This window comes from Lytechinus pictus, chromosome 7 (assembly GCF_037042905.1).
Source record: "Lytechinus pictus isolate F3 Inbred chromosome 7, Lp3.0, whole genome shotgun sequence".
Taxonomy (NCBI): Eukaryota; Metazoa; Echinodermata; class Echinoidea; order Temnopleuroida; family Toxopneustidae; genus Lytechinus; species Lytechinus pictus.
In genome coordinates, this window is record NC_087251.1 from 37,335,271 (window position 1) to 37,356,233 (window position 20,963).

Sequence of the window (20,963 nt, forward strand, 5' to 3'; positions counted from 1 at the left end):
CAATAGCACCTCAAAACCCCTTTAAAACATGTTCCAAACGATCGCGCATGTTGGCGACTTCCATTCCAATGCATTCGTCTTTGTGACTTTGTCAGGAAGATGCGAGCGACCGCGAACAAAATTTTGATGTATTCCTTTGTTTTTAAACATCGCCGATTCGATTTTCGATTCGATTTCGATTTTAGAAGCTTAACTGCCGATCTGATTTTTGATCCGAGTTACAACATTAGAATTGTTGATGGGCCATATAAAGACAAATGAAAATGAAAGAATTTAAGAAAAGGCTTTTACAAATAGTCACTATTTTTACAGAGCAGGTTTTAATTCATTATGATTTATAACATGTCTGTCAGTTATGGTTTATGGTGAGATATAATTTTGCTCATGAATCACTCAAAATAAAGAATTCCATACACTGTGTTTCACTGTGATCTCTCCAGTCCATAGCTTCAATAAAGAGTCACCATGTGACTTTAAAGAACGGGTAAAATTAAAGTGCACTGCACTGTACATGTATACTAGCTTCAATGAAAGTGCACCTACAATTATAAATACTGTACTACAATAGTTTACCTGAAAAAAAAACTTGTTAGGAGGGGTAAAAGTTCCTCATCATTAAAAACAAATTAGTCAAGATCATTACCATTTCCAGAAGCACTTTCTTGTGAAAATTTCTTACAAGGTCAATGGTTGCCGCCATTTCTAGGGACAATTTTTGTCAAAAATTTATGTCGGGAGGGGGAGGGGGGGGGTAACTCCCCCTCCCCTGCCTCACCCTCAGGTACCCTGTAGTCCTGTACTACAATAGTCAAATAATGATAAAGATGTTTGAATTACCAACATACAGATTTAAAAGTCATATACCAGCTTCTTTCAAAGACCCCCAAAACACGAGAAGCTTATGGTGAGCGAGCTTTCTCTGCCGCAGCACCTATCTCTAAATAAATTACCATTGAATTTAAGAATCAAAATCATTAGAGACTTTCAAATCTTACATGAAGTCTTATCTTTTCTGACAGTATCAGCTCTTGGTGCTCAAACACTCTTCCAAGCTCTCTTACTCTTTATTTTTTCTTGTCTGCCTAGGAATTGAATATTTCTAGATAGACGGGGCTATATAAATGTCTAACCTTATCCAAATCCAAGACAAACACTGAACTTGACACCATATAGAGCTTACGGCTAAAACTATTTTGTGAAGCTGCGTCTTCAAGTCTTTCGTGTAGCGAGATATATGCCTCTCCATTCCTGTAATGAATCAGTTTCGAATCTGGAATACAGGACACTTAATTATTACATTTCAGGGAAAGGGAAATAATGCAACTTTCTCAGTATTCTTAATGTACAACTTTTCTCAGGTTTTCTTCCAAATCTCTCTTGGCGGGTATTCAACTGAAAGTATTAACGTAGTACTTAACTTAGCATTTTACTTGGCATGGTGACGTCTAAGCCAAATATCATGCAATGTAATCATCCACCTGTATGCAGTGTGTATGACTACAAGTATGTACCTTAACTGCAGGCAAGCCAGAGTTAACCATGTAGGGGGAGGCTTAGATTAGAGCAAGATACTTAGCAAATAAATAAGAACTGAACCAGAACACCAAAGATGATAAAGTACTTTAAACTGAATAATGAGTAAAATACTGAAAAATACCAGCCCACACCTCCCAGAGGTAATAGTTTTTGCCATCGCCTTTAATAACCAATGGTAATAATTTCTTTTCAGTGCACATTTAGAGCTACAATCTTGCCAGGCCCTCCCCACCACCTATTCAATCTATTCTAGGCTTAAATTGAAACTCTAATAACTGTATCCTTTATTTTTCAAAATAAGATGTGAAAGAAAAACAAATCAAAGACATTTAAGACTGGGATAAATTTTGGATAGAAAAAAAAGTCAAATAAATCTAGCCAGTGCCCTCCCTCCCATTTCATTCTATCATTCAAGGATTTGGATTCAAAATCAAAGGTATCTGGGGAGTGGTTCATGGAAATTTCATTCAGTGATTTTCAACAGCAAGCGCTACAAGCCACTGAAAAGCCTTGCATCTGATTGGCCGAGAACAAAACAGCCTGTGAAAATCACTGACAAAAAAACTTTTCATTTATCACTCTCCATCAAATTCTGTCAGCAGACACCACATTCAAGATGATACTACAAGAGAGTCAAGGCAACCGCACACCCTGCGACTGGTCCACGGTCAGATTTTGGAACAAATCACACTTTTCTTATTTTCTGAAAATGTGAATGAATAGTATATTTTTATTTGAGGTTCAAATTAACCGAAAGAATACTAATATAACCATTTTGGATGATTGCAAGCCTTTATTTTGGAGTAAAGGCCAAATTCAACTGATCAAATTCACTTTTATTGTAAAGGTCAAGTCCACCACAGAAAAATGTTGATTTGAATCAAAAGAGAAAAATGCACAGCAAGCATAATGCTTAAAATTTCATCTAAATCAGATGTGAAATATAAAAGTTATGACATTTTGAAGTTTCGCTTATTTTTCACAAAATGGTTATATGCACCATAAAGTGACATGCAAATGAGATACTCCATGTCCCTCACTCACTATTTCTTTTGTATTTTATTGTTTGAATTGTACAACATTTTACAAAAAATGACCAACTTGAATGAGCCACAAAATTTTAAAACAATGGTAAGTCCACATATCCAGTGAGGAATAAAACTCCTATCAAATGGCAGTGAAGAGAAAATTAGAATATATCACATTTCATTTAATAAAATAAAAAATTGTGAGTAGATGATCTCATCAGTTGCCTCGTTTGCATACCCATCAGGATATGCATATGACTGTTTTGTGAAATTAAGTGAAATTTCAAAATGTCATAACTTTCTTAATTTACATCCAATTTGATGAAATTTTCAGTGTTATGCTTGTTGGATTTTTCTCTGTTTATTCAAATCAACTTTTTGTTGGGGTGGACTTGTCCTTTAAAAAGGATGATAGCATAGTAACAGAATTGAACATAGGTATTCGTACGATGATTTAGAACATTACACAGCAAGATAATCGTAAGGTGTGCGGCGTCCTTTACCTACATGATCAGGGGCAGGTTGCAGAAAGAGTTGTATTTAAAGGAGAATGAAACTCTTGGAGCAAGTTAGCTTTTGTGAAAGCAGAAAAATCAAAGAATAAGATCAACAAAAGTTTGAGTAAAATAGGACTAGCAATAGAAGAGTTATGAGCATTTGAATGTCGAGATCACTAATGCTATGGAGATCCTCCCATTGGCAATGCGACCAAGATCTATGATGTCACAGATGAACAACTCTCCCCTTTTGGACACTGAAAATATACCCCAAAACATATCTTTTTGCTCATTCTAATCATATGACAAACGATTCATCAATGATTATAATGTTGTGAAACCTCTGTACTTGTCCTCTCATAAAGAGAACACCTCACCTTGTGATAGACTCTATAAAAGTGAGAATATAAGTGAAATAAGTACTAAAGTAATGAGGGAGTTGTACGTGTGTGACATCACAGATCTTGGTGGCATTGCCAATTGGAGGATCTACATGGCATTAGTGATCTCAATATTCAAATGCTCATAACTTTCTTATTATTCATTCAATCTTCCTCAAACTTTCAACAATATGTTTCTTTGATTTTTCTCTTTGATATGGATTCAGCTGGTTTCAAGGGTTTCATTCTCCTTTAAATGCAACTCCAAAAATCAAATACAATTCCATATGAACAATGCTGGATCCCGTAACACAAAGGTTAGCGATTAATTCTACACTTTTCATGATTGATTGTACATTGTAGTCAATGTAATCAATCGTAGAAAAATATTCAACGATCACTGCTAAGCTTTGTGTTACAGGCCTCTGATCGCTTTCAGATTGAATGAACTATTTCTGCAATGGGCAAACTTGTTATAGAAACTGCAATTGTTGAAATAATAAGTCATTATGACACAGAGCCTAAATGAAACTGTGATGTGATGAAGAAATTAAAAAAAAATGAAAATCTATTAAGGAAAAAAACACAAGTTTTCATTATATACAGACTGCAGTACACAGATGAAGCTCGGCAAACATGCTACACACTACAAACAAGTTTGAACAGCAGATTTTGCACTGATGCATTTTTTTTTTCATTGGATTTGCTATGATTTTTTTTCCTCTTTATTATTCATAATAAAAAAATTTGAATCCTGAAAATGTGCATTTTCCATGAAATTCTCTGAAAAATTTCCTTCCCGAATTCTCTAAAATTTTTCATTCACGCATAAAATGGGGACATTTAAATTTCTCTAACCTGAGCAAAAATTGAAAGAACCTGCGAGCCAGACGGCTGACGGAATCCCGATAATTGATAACGATGACCTCAGATAAGGGTCTGAGCGGTGCATAAAAGGATCCAAGACTTGTCTCTAAGGCAGCTACATTGAAACAATGGACAAAATATTAAATTAGTGAGTGGAAGAAGGAAACTACTAATAATACTCTGCATTCGTTCCGACCTTAATACATCAAAACAAAGTCCCTTAGAAGCACTTAACAGATATGTCAAAACCCTAGTCATTCCATCCTGGCATGCCTGCACACAATGTATGCACTTTTTCCACTCCCGGGGGAGAGTTACAACAAGAGTTTCAAAACTACATTGCTCGGCATACCACATAGGCTTTCGCATCCTACTGGGTACCCATTTAACACCTGTGTAGAGAGTGGCAAAGAGTGGATTGACGCCTTGCCAAAGGACGCTAAAGCCGGGTGAGATACATCCACATGACCCTCTGATTACAATGTGAGTGTCAATACTTTTACACCTGGATAATGCCCTATAATACCAAAGTGTTCATCACTTCTCCAAGATAAATGCAGCTGGGGTAACAATTTCAAAATAAGATCATACAGAATCAAATTACCACAAGATAGTCTGTATCTATAAACAAGAAATGTGTGCCAAAGGATTCTGGAAAAATTGTGTACTTGCCAAGAAATTAGCAAAACAAGCATGAAATTCTAGCACAATGTCGGGTCTATTTCCAAGCAATGATAATAAACTGTCCAGTATGAGCTTATTGGTGATCTTCAGTGTGTTGTTTTTCTGCTTAGCTTTCAAAGTTCAGTTTAATAATAAAACTGTACCAGGGCCCCGTCTTACAAAGAGTTACGATTGATCCGATCAATCGCAACTATGGAGGGCCAGCAACGTCAGCATCTATTATGCATGTTTGTTCAATATATTTTCTAGCTATGATGTATATTCATGCATTCATTGTTTTCTTGAAAATTCACTGCGCTTCTCTTTGCATACAAAGGACATTGTGCAAATTTTTCGAAGAAAAAAATTATGACACTGATGGATTTCCATAGAGTAACGATTGATCGGATCAATCGTAACTCTTTGTAAGACAAGGCCCAGATCTAAATCTTCAATGGTAACATAGTGACAATAAACTTGGTTTTACAGACTTTCTCATAAAATCAATTAAATTCAACTACTATTTACCTCAAACACCTCCATTGTCATATGCTGTTAGACAATAACATGTACATTTCTTTGGATTTGAAAGCCAAAGAATCAATAATGAAATAGACATCATCTATAAAAGACCAATAAAGTCAGCACAAATAACTGCGAGACCTAGAAAAGTTGACATTCTGGTAAATTCTATTCACTCAAAAAAGTTTTTAACTTATAAGTGTATTTTGTTGCCAAAGAATTCGCTGAAATTTCAGTAAATTCAATATTTAATCAGCTAAATAATCAAATTTATATACAAGTCATTAATTTGCCACATTGCAAGTTTGTACGTCTGGAATAATATCAACTAAAATGGGAAATAGGAAATTGCCACCTAGGATCTGTTTCATAAACCTTGTTATAATAACAAATATGCAATAACAGTTTAAAGCTAATGAAATCATTGGATTTTATTAATAGTTACGCTTTGTATCTTCTGGAAAAAGCGCTATATTAATCCAAATATTATAATTATCATCTTACCTTCTCTGACTGCATTTAACGGAAGACGAAGGAGGTGGTTTACTATGGCTGATAAACAACCAAAACAAGTACTGCTTGCAGTGTTCCAGTTCAATGCAGAAAGCAAGTGGGTGGCCTAATCACAAAACAAATAGGATAAATATTTTTCATTCCATGTATTGTTTCTGCAACTTTTCATATAGAAAATAACAAAGAAAATACATAGTACATTACAAAATATTCAAGAATGAAAAAATATGAACATGTTTGTATTATCTATAACATAATGATTTAAGAAGGTTGAAGGGGTTGCCACTATAACCTAAGCTTGACTGTAAATGTGGCAACTCCGGAAAACAATTACAAATTACCTTTAATAATACTAGTACTACATGTATATCATGTTAAAGGAAGGAAACATTTTATATTTTTTTCAATTTCAATTCTGTTTATTATATTAACACATTCTGAAGACAACTTTACAAAATATTATGAATATATAAAGCAAAAATAATTGCTGTTTAAAGGTTGTAATCAAACCTTAGGCAATTATACTCCTAGGGAGAATTTATCATCAATCAAACTTTTTTTCAACTCCTTTCAGCATGTTCCAAACACAATGAGATTTACATTACAATTTATTAGGAATGAAATACTTGAAACATATAGCACATGTAAAAAAAAGAAGGTTACATCACAATGAACTCCTTGAATTTGAAAAGAATGAACTCACACCCAGGGAATAAGTTTGCTTCGAAATTTGATAATACCGAGTTCCCACTGTCACGATTTTAGCCACGACTGAAACGGTGGTCTTATTCATGGTGTAATCGTAGTGATTGTATCAGATCAGTTTTGGCAATCATATTGATCGTAGAAAAAAATTAATTGGTTGAAAAATTTTCCTGATCAGTTACAAAGGGTCAATCGTGGCATTCATAACGGATCGCACGACAGTGGGGACGAGGTATGAGCATTTTTGGTCATTAGAGAAAAGTTCTTAAAAGGTGTCTGTACTGTACAGTCCTATGTAAAAATCTGCTACAAAAAGACTTTTATGTAGCAGCCTTCAAATAATGTGGACAAAATTATGATGCAATACCAGGAAAATTATTCCCTGCACACTATAGATCTTATCATAATACCTCATTCCCATCGTCATGCGATCTGTTAGAATTGGCTGTTTGTAGCCGATCAACAAAATTTTTTAGCCATCCCAAATTGTTTTCTTCAATCAAAACAAATGCCACGACTGACCACAATATCTGATAAGATCTGCCACAAACACGACAATTACTCCACAATACTGGGCCCCGTCTTACAAAGAGTTATGATCGATCCATTCAATCGTAACTCTATGGAAATCCATCAGTGTCATAATTTCTTCTTCTAAAATGTCCTTTGTAAACAAAGGAGAACACATCAAATTGTCAAGAAATCAATGAATTTATGGATATACATTCATATCTATTTCTAGCTTATACACTCATTTGTACTATGTCGATTAGATGCTGGAAATGCTCTTCTTTTTAACATAACCTCACGCTATGTCAATAAACTTCAGTATGCTCAGAATACAGCTGCCAGGGTTTTAACCGGTACATCAAAATATGAACACATTTCACCAATTCTCCAAAAGTTACATTGGTTGCCAATCCGGAAGCGTATAGAATTAAAAATACTTCTTCTTACTTGGAAAGTGTCAAATGGTTTGGCACCAACATATCTACAAGACCTTGTCATGCCTTATACACCAGCTCGTAGCCTAAGACCATCACACCAGCAACTTCTTAAGACTCCCAAGACATGTGTAGCATATGGTGCGCGAGCTTTCTCTGCCTCAGCACCTTCTCTCTGGAATAATTTGCCCATATATTTAAGAATAATACCATCGCTGGAGACCTTCAAATCTAAACTGAAGTCTTATCTTTTCTAACAGTATTAGTTATTGGCACTTTGACACTCATCCAAACTTTCTTTCTTTCTTTTCTTGTGCGCCTCGGAATAGAATATTTCTAGATAGATGGCGCTATATAAATGCCTATTATTATTATTATTATCTAGAATTTTTTTTGTACAAACATGCATTTTACATGTTGACGTTGCTAGCCGTCCATAGTTGCGATTGATCTGATCAATCGTAACTCTTTGTAAGACGGGATGGAAATCCATCAGTGTCATAAATTTTTCTACAGGAAATTTGCACAATGTCCTTTGTATGCAAAGAGAAGCACAGTAAATTAAAAAAAAACAGTTAATGCATGAATATACATCATAGCAAGAAAATATTTTGAAAAAGCATGCATAATACATGTTGACGTTGCTGGCCGTCCATAGTTGCGATTGATCGGATCAATCGCAAATCTTGGTAAGACGGGGCCCAGTTTCAATCGTGCTACAAATTATAGCAGTGGGTACTAGGTATAACAAATAAATAAAATGATTTTATAGAAAGAAATTTTGAACACTTAAAGTACATGACAGTGGTGATTTCAAGTCCAGTGCTGGTGTTGGAAGCACAATTTTGATTACGTTTCCCAGCACCAAAACCTATCTGAGTTTACACAAATAATCCATATTGCAATATTGACAGCTCAACACCTAGTGAGTGGCTTTTCAGGGCCATCTACATTTTGTGTCTTGTGTTATAGTCATGTAAAAATTGACCTAACACCAACACCACAAGGTCAACACTGAATTTGAAATCACCCAGTGATTTTACATCCTTATAACTGAAATACTTACTTCATCAATCTGATCATTGGCCAGATAAAGCTGGGTAAGCTGCTGTGCCCCTAGACTGCCTCGGCTCATCACCCCTAGTCCCATCTGTACCAATACAAGTGGTCCTCTGCAACATGAAGTAAAGTAATTTATTAAGGCCTGTATTCTGAAATGCAATTCAACTCAGGTCATGGTCTTAAACTCAGTGCCAAAATTATGGAAAGCCAAAAATGTCAACATTTTGTGAATATTGTATGTTTCTTTTGCTCACTTTGTTCTTTTGTCATGCAATCATGGCAAAGAAAAGCAATTCAGTTATTCTTCCAAGACATTTATAAATGATCTACATGTAAATGTGACCGCACACCTTACGACTGGTCTGTGACCCGATTTTAGAATAAAATGTAGTAGTATTTGATGCTAATATTAAGACTTGGAATATCTTACTGTGTAATGATCTAAATCATCATACGAATACCTATGATCAAATTTGTGACTATGCTATCATCCTTCTTAGAATAAAAGTGAATTTGATATCTAGTCGTAATGACGTCATAGCAGTCGTACGATTGGCTACGATTTGACACTAATTTGGACTTTACTCCAAAATAAGGGCTTGCAATCTTTATAAAATGGTTATAATATTATTATTTCAATTAATTTTAACCTCAAATAAAATGATATGTTCCATTCAGATCTTCAAAAAATGAGCAAAATGCAATTTGTTCCAAAATCGGGTCGCAGACCAGTCGTAAGGTGTGCGGTCGCCTTAAGTGTCAGATGAGCTGATTATCATAGTCAAACCACAACTTTGGACAAGAGTTCAAATTAAACTGAGTTCAGAATACCTAGCATAGAGTATACATAATGATGACGTCACAATTTTATTTGTCTGCATTTCATCCTTTTTTTCGTCATATCTCGAAGGAGCATAATGAAAACCTCCAAAGACCAAACTTGGTAGGAATCAGTTCTAGCAGGGCCCCTGCTATGACCACATGGATATCTAATTAGCTTTACTGAAGTCAATGTAAAATTGGCCTGGTTTTTATTGTGCAGTATTGAGTAGAGTGCCTCCAACACTCATGATACAAACACACAACTAGGAAATTGAATACAAACATTAGCCAGACTTAAATCTTTGTGAAACATCCTCATAGGATATTACACCAACTTGAAGGTTGAACCTTACAGCGGTGCTATGAAATTAGTGAACCCCACCAGAAAGTGCACTCCTTTATGCTGAGTGTTGAATGTAGACAGCAACCCTACAATGTCCAGCAGCCCATAGAAACAAACTATATTGAATGTAATATTATATCACCTGACTTCACAATTAAATATCTAAAAGATGGCAGAATTTGAACACTTTTAAGTATGTTCATTTTCTGGTAGGGAACACTAACTTTTTTCCACCACTGTTATATGGTAGGTAGATATGCAAGACAAATAGCTACATATTATTATTTGAAAGTCATACACGTTGACAGTTGAATACACATTACCTATTGAGAGTAATCAGCATGGAGTCCTGAGCATCAGGAATGCTGTCCCAGGAACACGATGAGGATGCCCATGACAGATCTACAATATGGCTCTCGAGTCTACAAAAGGAAAACAAAATGATAATCATAGCAGACATAGTTTCATCATTCATTTAACAAGTAAAATTTGCCAAGATGGCTCTCAAGTCTACAAAAGGAAAACAAAATGATAACCAGCAAAGACAGAGCTTCATTATTCATTTAACAAAATGGAGATCCCCAAGACAGATCTAAAATATGGCTCTCTAGTCTACAAAAGGAAAACAAAATGATAATCATAGCAGACATAGTTTCATCATTCATTTAACAAGAAAAATTCGCCAAGATGGCTCTCAAGTCTACAAAAGGAAAACAAAATGATAACCAGCAAAGACAGAGCTTCATTATTCATTTAACAAAATGGAGATTCCCAAGACAGATCTAAAATATGGCTCTCGAGTCTACAAAAGGAAAACAAAATGATAATCATAGCAGACATAGTTTAATCATTCATTTAACAAGAAAAATTTGCCAAGATGGCTCTCAAGTCTACAAAAGGAAAACAAAATTATAATCAGCAAAGACAGAGCTTCATTATTCATTTAACAAAATGGAGATCCCCAAGACAGATCTAAAATATGGCTCTCGAGTCTATAAAAGGAAAACAAAATGATAATCATAGCAGACAGAGTTTCATCATTCATTTAACAAGTAAAATTTGCCAAGATGGCTCTCAAGTCTACAAAAGGAAAACAAAATGATAATCAGCAAAGACAGAGCTTCATTATTCATTTAACAAAATGGAGATCCCCAAGACAGATCTAAAATATGGCTCTCGAGTCTATAAAAGGAAAACAAAATGATAATCATAGCAGACATAGTTTCATCATTCATTTAACAAGAAAAATTTGCCAAGATGGCTCTCAAGTCTACAAAAGGAAAACAAAATTATAATCAGCAAAGACAGAGCTTCATTATTCATTTAACAAAATGGAGATCCCCAAGACAGATCTAAAATATGGCTCTCGAGTCTATAAAAGGAAAACAAAATGATAATCATAGCAGACATAGTTTAATCATTCATTTAACAAGTAAAATTTGCCAAGATGGCTCTCAAGTCTACAAAAGGAAAACAAAATGATAATCAGCAAAGACAGAGCTTCATTATTCATTTAACAAAATGGAGATCCCCAAGACAGATCTAAAATATGGCTCTCGAGTCTACAAAAGGAAAACAAAATGATAATCATAGCAGACATAGTTTAATCATTCATTTAACAAGTAAAATTTGCCAAGATGGCTCTCAAGTCTACAAAAGGAAAACAAAATGATAATCAGCAAAGACATAGTTTAATCATTCATTTAACAAGTAAAATTTGCCAAGATGGCTCTCAAGTCTACAAAAGGAAAACAAAATGATAATCAGCAAAGACAGAGCTTCATTATTCATTTAACAAAATGGAGATCCCAAGACAGATCTAAAATATGGCTCTCGAGTCTATAAAAGGAAAACAAAATGATAATCATAGCAGACATAGTTTCATCATTCATTTAACAAGTAAAATTTGCCAAGATGGCTCTCGAGTCTACAAAAGGAAAACAAAATGATAATCATAGCAGACATAGTTTAATCATTCATTTAACAAGTAAAATTTGCCAAGATGGCTCTCAAGTCTACAAAAGGAAAACAAGGCAAAAGCAATTTTGTGTCTCGCCCACTTATGAAAATAACCAGAAATATTGTGATTTGCGAGGGCACGCAACAGAATTATATCAAAACTTCATTGTGGAATGACTTGGATGGAATTACACTTGTCATAAGAGCCTTGCACGTAAACTTTAATGTTGACCTGAAAATGACCTTTGACCTTACCATGTGACCTCCGACTGCAGCATAACATGGAGGTCACCTATTAAAGTACATCTACCATCCAAGTTTTGTTAAAAAGTGACTTACGGTTGCGGAGTTAAGTGTCATAAGAGAGTCTTGCATGTAAACTTTAACGTTGACCTGAAAATGACCTTTGACCTTACCATGTGACCTCCAACTGTAGCATAACATGCAGGTCCCCCAAGTCCATCTACCATCCAAGTTTGGTTGAAAAGTGACTTACGGTTGCGAAGTTAGGTGTCATAAGAGAGTCTTGCATGTAAACTTTAACGTTGACCTGAAAATGACCTTTGACCTTATTATGTGACCTCCAACTTCAGCATAACATGCAGGTCCCCCAAGTCCATCTACCATCCAAGTTTGGTTGAAAAGCGACTTACGGTTGCGGAGTTAGGTGTCAGAAGAGAGTCTTGCATGTAAACTTTAACGTTGACCTGCATGTAAACTTTAACGTTGACCTGAAAATGACCTTTGACCTTACCATGTGACCTTCGACTGCAGCAAAGCATGCAGGTCCCCCAAGTCCATCTACAATCAAGTTTGGTTGAAAAGCGACTTACAGTTGTGGAGTTATGTGTCATTAGGTTTGTGACGGACAGACGACGGACGACATTTGGATCCCTAAGTCTCGCCTTCACCTCTGGTGGGCGAGACAACAAAATGATAATCAGCAAAGACAGAGCTTCATTATTCATTTAACAAGATGGAGATCCCCAAGACAGATCTACAAGATGGCTCTCAAGTCTACAAAAGGAAAACAAAATGATGATCACAGACTTTCATTGTTGATACATAACAATAATAATAATAGTTGGTATTTCTATAGTGCCTTTGCCATGAGATACAGTTGGGCTTTGAGATGCCATCCCTGGTCAGCTTAATAGATAAAATAGATACAACTTACAAGGCAATGACAGTCAATGTATATGTGATTACGATATTAGAATAGGTAGATCTTCCAAATTAAATCGAAGTGATCCAAGCCTGGGTGCAGTAGAGAAGAAAGCTGCATCCCAGCAAATTTGAAGGTGTATGGTAGAGTAAAGGTCAATGACAATGGAAGACAATTAATGCCATTTTAAACATACATCCCAGAAAAAACAAAAAAGAAATTATCAATGCTTTATCTTAACTTAATCACAAATGTTAAGACCGTGTCAGCATATACCACGTTGTCACAATAACCACAAAGGAGGCGTATTCTAAAATTAGCTTCCTTTTAATACTTGGAAGTATCTCAGTAGCGGTGCTAGCTTGTAGCATATATTCAACAACTGTGTGTGAATCCTTCAGTTTTGTATTAAAAAACGAAGAAAACTCGGGATCGACCAAGGTCGATGTACCTTCGAACGGTCTTGTTTTAGCTGTGACCTTGCTTTGACCTTGAAGGGTAATTAGTCTAAACTCAAGTACATGCAAAAAAACCAAACATTTCAAAAGGCAACAATATCTGAATATCAAAACTATGTCATTCTATGACATCCCAACCCCCTAAGCGTGACGGAATGTCACAAATACAACAATCAATTCTTGCGTTAAAACTTTGATAAAAAAGGTTCATTAAAATATAATTGTCCAATGTCCATCTTTTCATCTTTGGCATTTTGAATCATTAGGAGCAATTTGTCCAATGTCTTCATAATTGTCCTGTAATTAATATCATCGTTCTCAAAGTCTAAATGTCTGAACGTTCCTCTCGCTTCATCAGAGATACAAGTTTAGTGATGGGTCTGTTTGCACATGTGCCGTCTGCAAACTTCACTTCAACAATTCTTACCAGTCCATCTTGTCCAGGTTTGGTGTCTACTACTTCGGCCATCTTCCAAGACCCACGTCTTTTGTCATCACCGATGACAAGGACAATATCGTTCTTCTCTAAGTTCTCTGCAGAATGTTGCCACTTCTGACGTGGCGTCAACTTGTGGATGTAGCCAAGCCATCTATGCCAAAACCCGTCCACCATTTTATTGCAAAGTTCTCTACGTTTGCGTGGATCTCCTTTGTAGTCTTCACAAGGGATGTCTGGACAGGTCAATTCCCCTCTACCAATAAGAAAATGATTGGGGGTAATTGGAGGATGGTCCATGGGTGAGGAAGACATCGCAGTCAGGGGGCGGCTATTGATGAGACCTGAGATCCTGCAGAAGATGGTCTCCCATTCCACAAAGGTTAGACGATCCGCCTTCACAAGATGCCGCATAGCTTTCTTTACTTCCTGGACCATGCGCTCAACCGCTCCTTGGTGGTGAGGTCCTCCTGGTGGTCCGAACTTCCACTCGATTTTGAAACGTTGACAGTGCTCACGGACCTGTGTTTGGTTGAGTTTAAGATTCAGTTCATTGATTGTATTGTCAGCCCCTCGGAAACAAGTGGCATTGTCACTAACCATCATGGCAGGTGCTCCTCTAACACTGACAAACCTTTCCAAGGCTTGAAGGAAAGCCTGAGTTGAGAGGTCCTGGACAACAGTCAAGTGGACAGCCCTGGTAACTGCACATGTGAATAAAGCACAGTATCCTTTGGTCGTGGTATTACGATTCAGTTTCACCATTACTGGGCCTAGATAGTCTACCAAGGTGGTCTTGAAGGGTGGAGAACAAGGGCTGATCCGGAACTCTGGTAAATCGGCCATTCTCTGGTGTGCCGGTCTTCCTCTATATTGTCTGCAAGGGATGCAACAACGAACAACACGTCGTGCGATGTTCATGTCGCCTACTATCCAATACCTCTTCCTGACCTCATTCGCAGTCCGCAAATGACCACCATGAAGGGCATGTAGATGTCTATCACGTACAAGGAGGAAGCTAATGTGGCTATTCTTTGGCAGAAGATAAGGATGGCGAACATCATACGACAAAGGGGCCCTACCAAGACGTCCGCCAACACGATACACCTGTTGGTCCTCATCAAAGAATGGACTGAGTTTCTGTATATTGGGATCTTGGAAATCTATCCCTTTCTGTGCTTGCCTGACCCAATATAGCTCTGCTTCCTTGATCATTCTTTGGGATGGCCATTCAGAGATCTGCCGGATGAGTTGCTTCAGCCATTGATTCCGTGGAAGCTCCTTGAGGGATAACACCCTGGCCGTGACCATCTGGAGTCTAGACCAACTAGAGAATTTGGTTGCATCAACAATCGGAGAATTCTTGGACACAGCATTCACAGATAATGCGAAAGTCTTGCTGTTTCGGGAGTGAAATTTCTTCCGTTCAGGATCTCCTGGTTTGACGGGAATGTTTTCAGGTGTCTTCGGCCATGATTGAGGAGGTAATCTCAAGAATCCTGGTCCATCAATGACCTCCTGCATGTCTGTGACATCGCCTCCTCTAGAAATGAGATCAGCTGCATTTTCATCTGTGGGAACGTAGGCGATATCACTGTAGGGGTCAAATTCAGAAGTGATCTCACCAACTCGATGGGCAACATATGAGCGGAAGGTTTTCGATTGCCCTCTTAGCCAACTTATCACCGTCATGCTGTCTGTCCATATCTTCCATCCTTCTATGTTGAGGCGTAGAGCACTTCGGATGGTGTACATCAATCTGGATAGAAGGAGAAGAGCTTGTAACTCCTTCCGAGGCATACTTGTTTGCTTTAGTGGCGTCACCCTAGACCTGGCACAGACAAAGGATAAATGAGCTTGTTGACTGTCAGTATGGGACCATCTCAGCCAAACTGCGAAACCCATAGCGTCCTCCGATGCATCGCTAAAACCATGCATATATGCTGTAGGTAGAGGTCTCTTTCCCCTGTAAGGCTCCGGTATCAGACATCTTGGAATCTCAATGCCATCCATTTTGTCAAGGTCTCTGTTAATCTTACTCATCATGGCATACAATTCACTGCTTTTGTCAATAGGGGAGTCCCAGTCAAGGTCTATTTGCCATAACATTTGAAGAAGAATCTTGGGGCGTACCAACAGACCAGAAAGCATTCCAAAAACATCGTAATAGGATGCCGTTTGAGCAAGAATCTTCCGTTTGGTCAGGGTAGTATCGTCAGAGGGTTTGACCTTCTTCACGCTCAGTGTATCCTTAGATAGATCCCAACTGGTTCCAAGAACTGTAGCAGTTTCAGTGTTTTCTGTCTCGTCACATACCTTTTTCACATTAGATTGCCACTTCCTTATGTTGAAGTTTCCCTTCTTCAGCGTGTCCGTCAATTTAGACTTCAGCTCCAGAGCTTCCTCAGTGGTCCTGACTGACTCGTTCAGGTCGTCCATATAGAATTGCTCCGTGATTACTGTCTGTAGTTTGTCATCATCCGGTGCATGTTCGCTAGCCACATGTCTGAGAGTGACTATTGCTGCAGTAGGGGAGGGCTTGTCCCCAAATGTAACGGTCCTCAGTTCATAGACTTGCATTGGGTAATTTGGATTTTCTCTAAACACAAATCTGTGGAATCTAGCATCATCTGGGGGAATCTTGATCGCCTGGAACATCTTCGAAATGTCAGCGATCACGCCCACTTCATTTTCACGAAACCGGAGGGCTACCTCAAACAAATTTGAGTTGACGTTCTCTCCTTTGATAAGATAATCATTCAGGGAATGTCCTTGAAATTTCGCCTTACCGTCATATACGACTCGGACTGGAGTAGTTTTTGAGTCTTTGACAACTGCGAAGTGTGGAAGGAACCACATCTTGTTCCCTGTTTCCCTGTCTTGTTGCAACTCATCCTGCGTCACCAGCCGAGAGACACCCCTTTCCAGTTGATCCTTCATTTGCCGACAGTAGACCTCCCATTCCTTTGGGCGATTTCTGAACTGGTTCTCAAGGCTCTTCTGTCTCTTTACAGCGTACTCATAGTTATCTGGTAACCCTTCTGGAGATCGCTTCCAGGGTAAGCGGATCTCATAAGAACCATCTGGTAGTTGATTGACACTCTTCATCATGGATTCAGTAGCTCCTTTCTCATCATCAGAAATGCACTTGCATTTCCTGGGTTCCAAGCCAGCCGTCTCGAGTCCAATGAACTCCTCTAGGGATCCTGAAGCGACCACGTTAACGTAGTTAAGAAGTGGTGCTGTGTTAGAGGGACCTCCTTGAATAAACCAACCTAGGGGACATCTTACCGCAACTGGTTCATCGGGTCTGCCTCCTCTGATATATTCCTCCCAGACCATAAGGTGAGTATTGTCCACTCCAAGTAATAGATCAATTACTGGTGATGAGGCTTCATCAATATTTACACCTGTCAGGTGGTCATAGGATTTCAGCTGCTCAGGAGTAATGACAGGTATATCTCCACAGGGTTTCTCGATCTCAATGGCTCTCAAGGGATATGAACAATTTCCTTGGCTATCCTCGATTTCACATTCCAGGATCCTCAGCTTGCGTTTGATGATGCTTCCACCTACAAGGCTCAGGTCATGGTCCTGGTAACAGTCGCCATCAATTCTGGAAAAGATTCCTGTTCTTACGAGGGTGGCCTGACTACCCCCATCTATCAGGATGCGTACAGGGTGTCGTTTGTTACCACATCGCAGAAAACCCATCACAGTTGGTAAGGTAGCCTGCAGTTTCCCTACTTCTGTGCTTGTAGAAGATTGAACTGAGCTGTTGGAATGCATGGGTCTCACAATGTCTTCTTGATTAGCACTGACTCTTCGACTCTGATCTCTGGCATCATCATGGGCTTTGGTACAAATGGCGGGAAAGTGCTCATCACTACCACACATCTGGACTCGACATGGTGACCTGAACTGGCACTTACTGTGGTCATAAGGTGGCTTGCCTGAGATACAGTTATTATGGCCACACCTGAAGCAGATGTTGTTAGACTTCATCACATCAAATTTCTCCTTTAGCGCAAGAGACCTGAATTTATTGCATGTTTTCAGATAATGAGATGAGGTCTTTGGGTGCAGAGGGCACTTTGGGATGTGTGCAGTTGATGTATCCTCCCTCGACATGGCTGCGTTGAAGGACTTTGAAACTCTCTTTGTAGGTTCCAAGCTTTCAGATGTAGTAGATTTTGATTTCTCAATTAGGATGTGCTGTTGATATAGCCATTTGCTGAGTCCTGAGAGGGAATCATCAGTATTGTCATCGCGAACACTTTTGTAATACAGAATCCTATGTTCCTCTGGGAGCTTCAACTTGATTTGGCTCAGCATAATCCTGCTATTCATCTCACCTGCTAAACCAATCGTCTCTGCTTGGCATTCAAAATTCTGAAGAACCTGGATGAAGTTTGCCATTGCAGGAAGATTAACCTTTCCTTTACTCTCATATGGCTTGAGACTATCCAAATCCTGTAGCAGTCTGTCAACTACTCGGTCTTTGTCATCAAAGCGTTGGTCTAGCATCTCCCATGCTCTTGCTACACTCGAACAGCTTTTGACCAAGTTTCTTTCCTTCTGAGACATCATTGATTCTGACAACTGGAAGAAACATTCAATCTCCGACAGTTCCTTCGTACAATGTTGGAACATTTCCTTGAATCTCTGATATTCCCTGATATCTCCATTGAATGTTGGGAATTTAAGTCTCGCCATCCTGGGAGCACAGGCACCTGCAGATTGATTCCGAGAGGTAGGAGCAGGAGAGCTTGGAGGAGTAGTTGACTGTTGATTGGATGCTTGGTTGATTGATGATGGCGACAGCTGTTTGCTGAGGATTTTCCTACCATCATTAATCTTCTGGACAAAGTCTGCCTCACAGTTGACCATCCAGGTTTCCTCTGCTTCAAATTCAACGTCGTTCTCTATTACCTGTACAAGCTCTGCGTGCGTCTCTTCTACCCTTGCGAATTGTTCCTCGGCCTTGTCGATGTACTGCTTGAGGAGACTAGTATCTGCAGAGTCATTGGAGAGGTTGACAATAGCTGTTAATGTCCTCGTCAATTGTCCCTTCAGATTGCGCCTCGAAACCTTTAGAGCCTTTGTGTCAGCCATCTTGCGTTGATAATATACAGCAAAGTTGTTGAAGAACTGTTAAGACCGTGTCAGCATATACCACGTTGTCACAATAACCACAAAGGAGGCGTATTCTAAAATTAGCTTCCTTTTAATACTTGGAAGTATCTCAGTAGCGGTGCTAGCTTGTAGCATATATTCAACAACTGTGTGTGAATCCTTCAGTTTTGTATTAAAAAACGAAGAAAACTCGGGATCGACCAAGGTCGATGTACCTTCGAACGGTCTTGTTTTAGCTGTGACCTTGCTTTGACCTTGAAGGGTAATTAGTCTAAACTCAAGTACATGCAAAAAAACCAAACATTTCAAAAGGCAACAATATCTGAATATCAAAACTATGTCATTCTATGACAACAAATATTTACATTTTGGCATCCTTTCTTCAAATTGCTTTTACTATTTCATGATTGAATTATATTTCATGTGACTTGCACCAGATGAAAGATAAGACTGTTAGCTCTACAATAATATGCCATTTGTTAATCATATTTGTGATTTCTCGATCACGAATTATTGATAATTCTCAGGTACCGGTAAGTACTTTTCATGAATGCAGTGCATATTTCCTCACCTGAAATGAGTTGTTAAGGATAGAACTGGTTTGGGTTCAAGCTGCTCGGACATTGAGTAGAAGAAGAGTGTATTCAGAGCCATGTCAAAACACTGCAGGTCAAAGGTTATTATATACAAGAGTCAAATATCAAGACTTTAAAAATAGGTTAGTCTACACAGATACATTAATACAATATAGGACCTTGAGATTTCATCAATTTTATTCATGTCACTTATGTTTGTACTTATAAACAAAAGGAATCAAGTAAACAAAAGCAGTTTTTACATATCCATGAATTATCAAATAGCACATATGAAGATAAGTAAGCAATTCTTGTAACCCACTACAGTCTAGCCAGCAGTCTAGATTCCCAGGCGTTAATTCCATTTTGTTTTATTTTTTAAATTTCTTTTATTTTCATTTTTTGGGGGGTCTACCTCTTTTCTGTTTAAGCTTTCAAAGTTAACAGTGAGTAGGAAAATTCACACTAATTGTCATCCTTCCTGCATAAGTATTTGTGCGAAAACTTGCCCTATTGTTATGTAGTATGTATTTAACTTCCTCTTATCCTTTCAGTCATTCACCTTCGCTTGTTTACAAACTCCCCCAATGTCATCTAAGAATCCCCAAACCCCCAAGACCATTTAACTCCTAAACCTTGACCATAAAGACCAACCCTCAGTGACGTCAGCTAACTTCAAGGAAGAAGTATGACTCACACTTCCAGCCCCAGTCACTTGCACAGAGCATCACCACACCCCTTATACCAGAGAAAGTTTGATAGGCAGTTACCTGTAGACCAATCAGATCAAGTTTAGATCACTCCCACCTTAAATTGTTACACCCCCAAAACTAATGATATAAATAAGACTTCTTGATTATTGGAGAGATAGAATACAACGATAGAATACTAGACCAACACTCATCCATAGAGACTGACTGACTTCAAGACTTAGACGTCCATCGAATATTAACTTAACTCCATAATCTCAATCTGATACTTCTAAATTATTTTATATTCATCGTCTCCTATTATATCTGAATATTCATGTACTTCGAACTGTAGCTGAATATTGATGATTAAATACTTTGTGACTTTGAACTGTATAACTTTCTCCAAAGTTTCCTCATTACCCTTCCCTTCTAAATTATAATTACCGATCCCAACACGACACTATTAGCACAAGAAAAGTAAAATGCTGAATCAAAAATCAAATTCATTTTGTCTCTGTGAAAATTAAATGCTGGAAAGACGACAAGCACCAGCGAGATGAACCCCCGGCTCAACACAGCCAATGCAGTTACAGTAAACTATGGCCACCAATGATGCCAAGCTTCTGACATTCAATGCATAAGGCACAAGAGATTTAATAT

General features: G+C 38.0%; 1 protein-coding gene across 1 annotated transcript in view; it reads right to left on the reverse strand.

The window, feature by feature from the left end:
- Window positions 1-4,259: 4,259 nt before the first annotated feature.
- The window catches only part of LOC129264236 (WD repeat-containing and planar cell polarity effector protein fritz homolog), a 51,268-nt gene continuing 34,564 nt past the window's right edge, over window positions 4,260-20,963 (reverse strand). The window contains exons 15-19 of the mRNA XM_054902085.2: window positions 19,608-19,699; window positions 10,206-10,304; window positions 8,722-8,827; window positions 5,998-6,112; window positions 4,260-4,423 (exon numbers count right to left, since the gene is read on the reverse strand). Of these exons, the coding sequence (XP_054758060.2) occupies window positions 4,260-4,423; window positions 5,998-6,112; window positions 8,722-8,827; window positions 10,206-10,304; window positions 19,608-19,699 (576 nt within the window). The remainder of the gene's footprint in view (window positions 4,424-5,997; window positions 6,113-8,721; window positions 8,828-10,205; window positions 10,305-19,607; window positions 19,700-20,963) is intronic.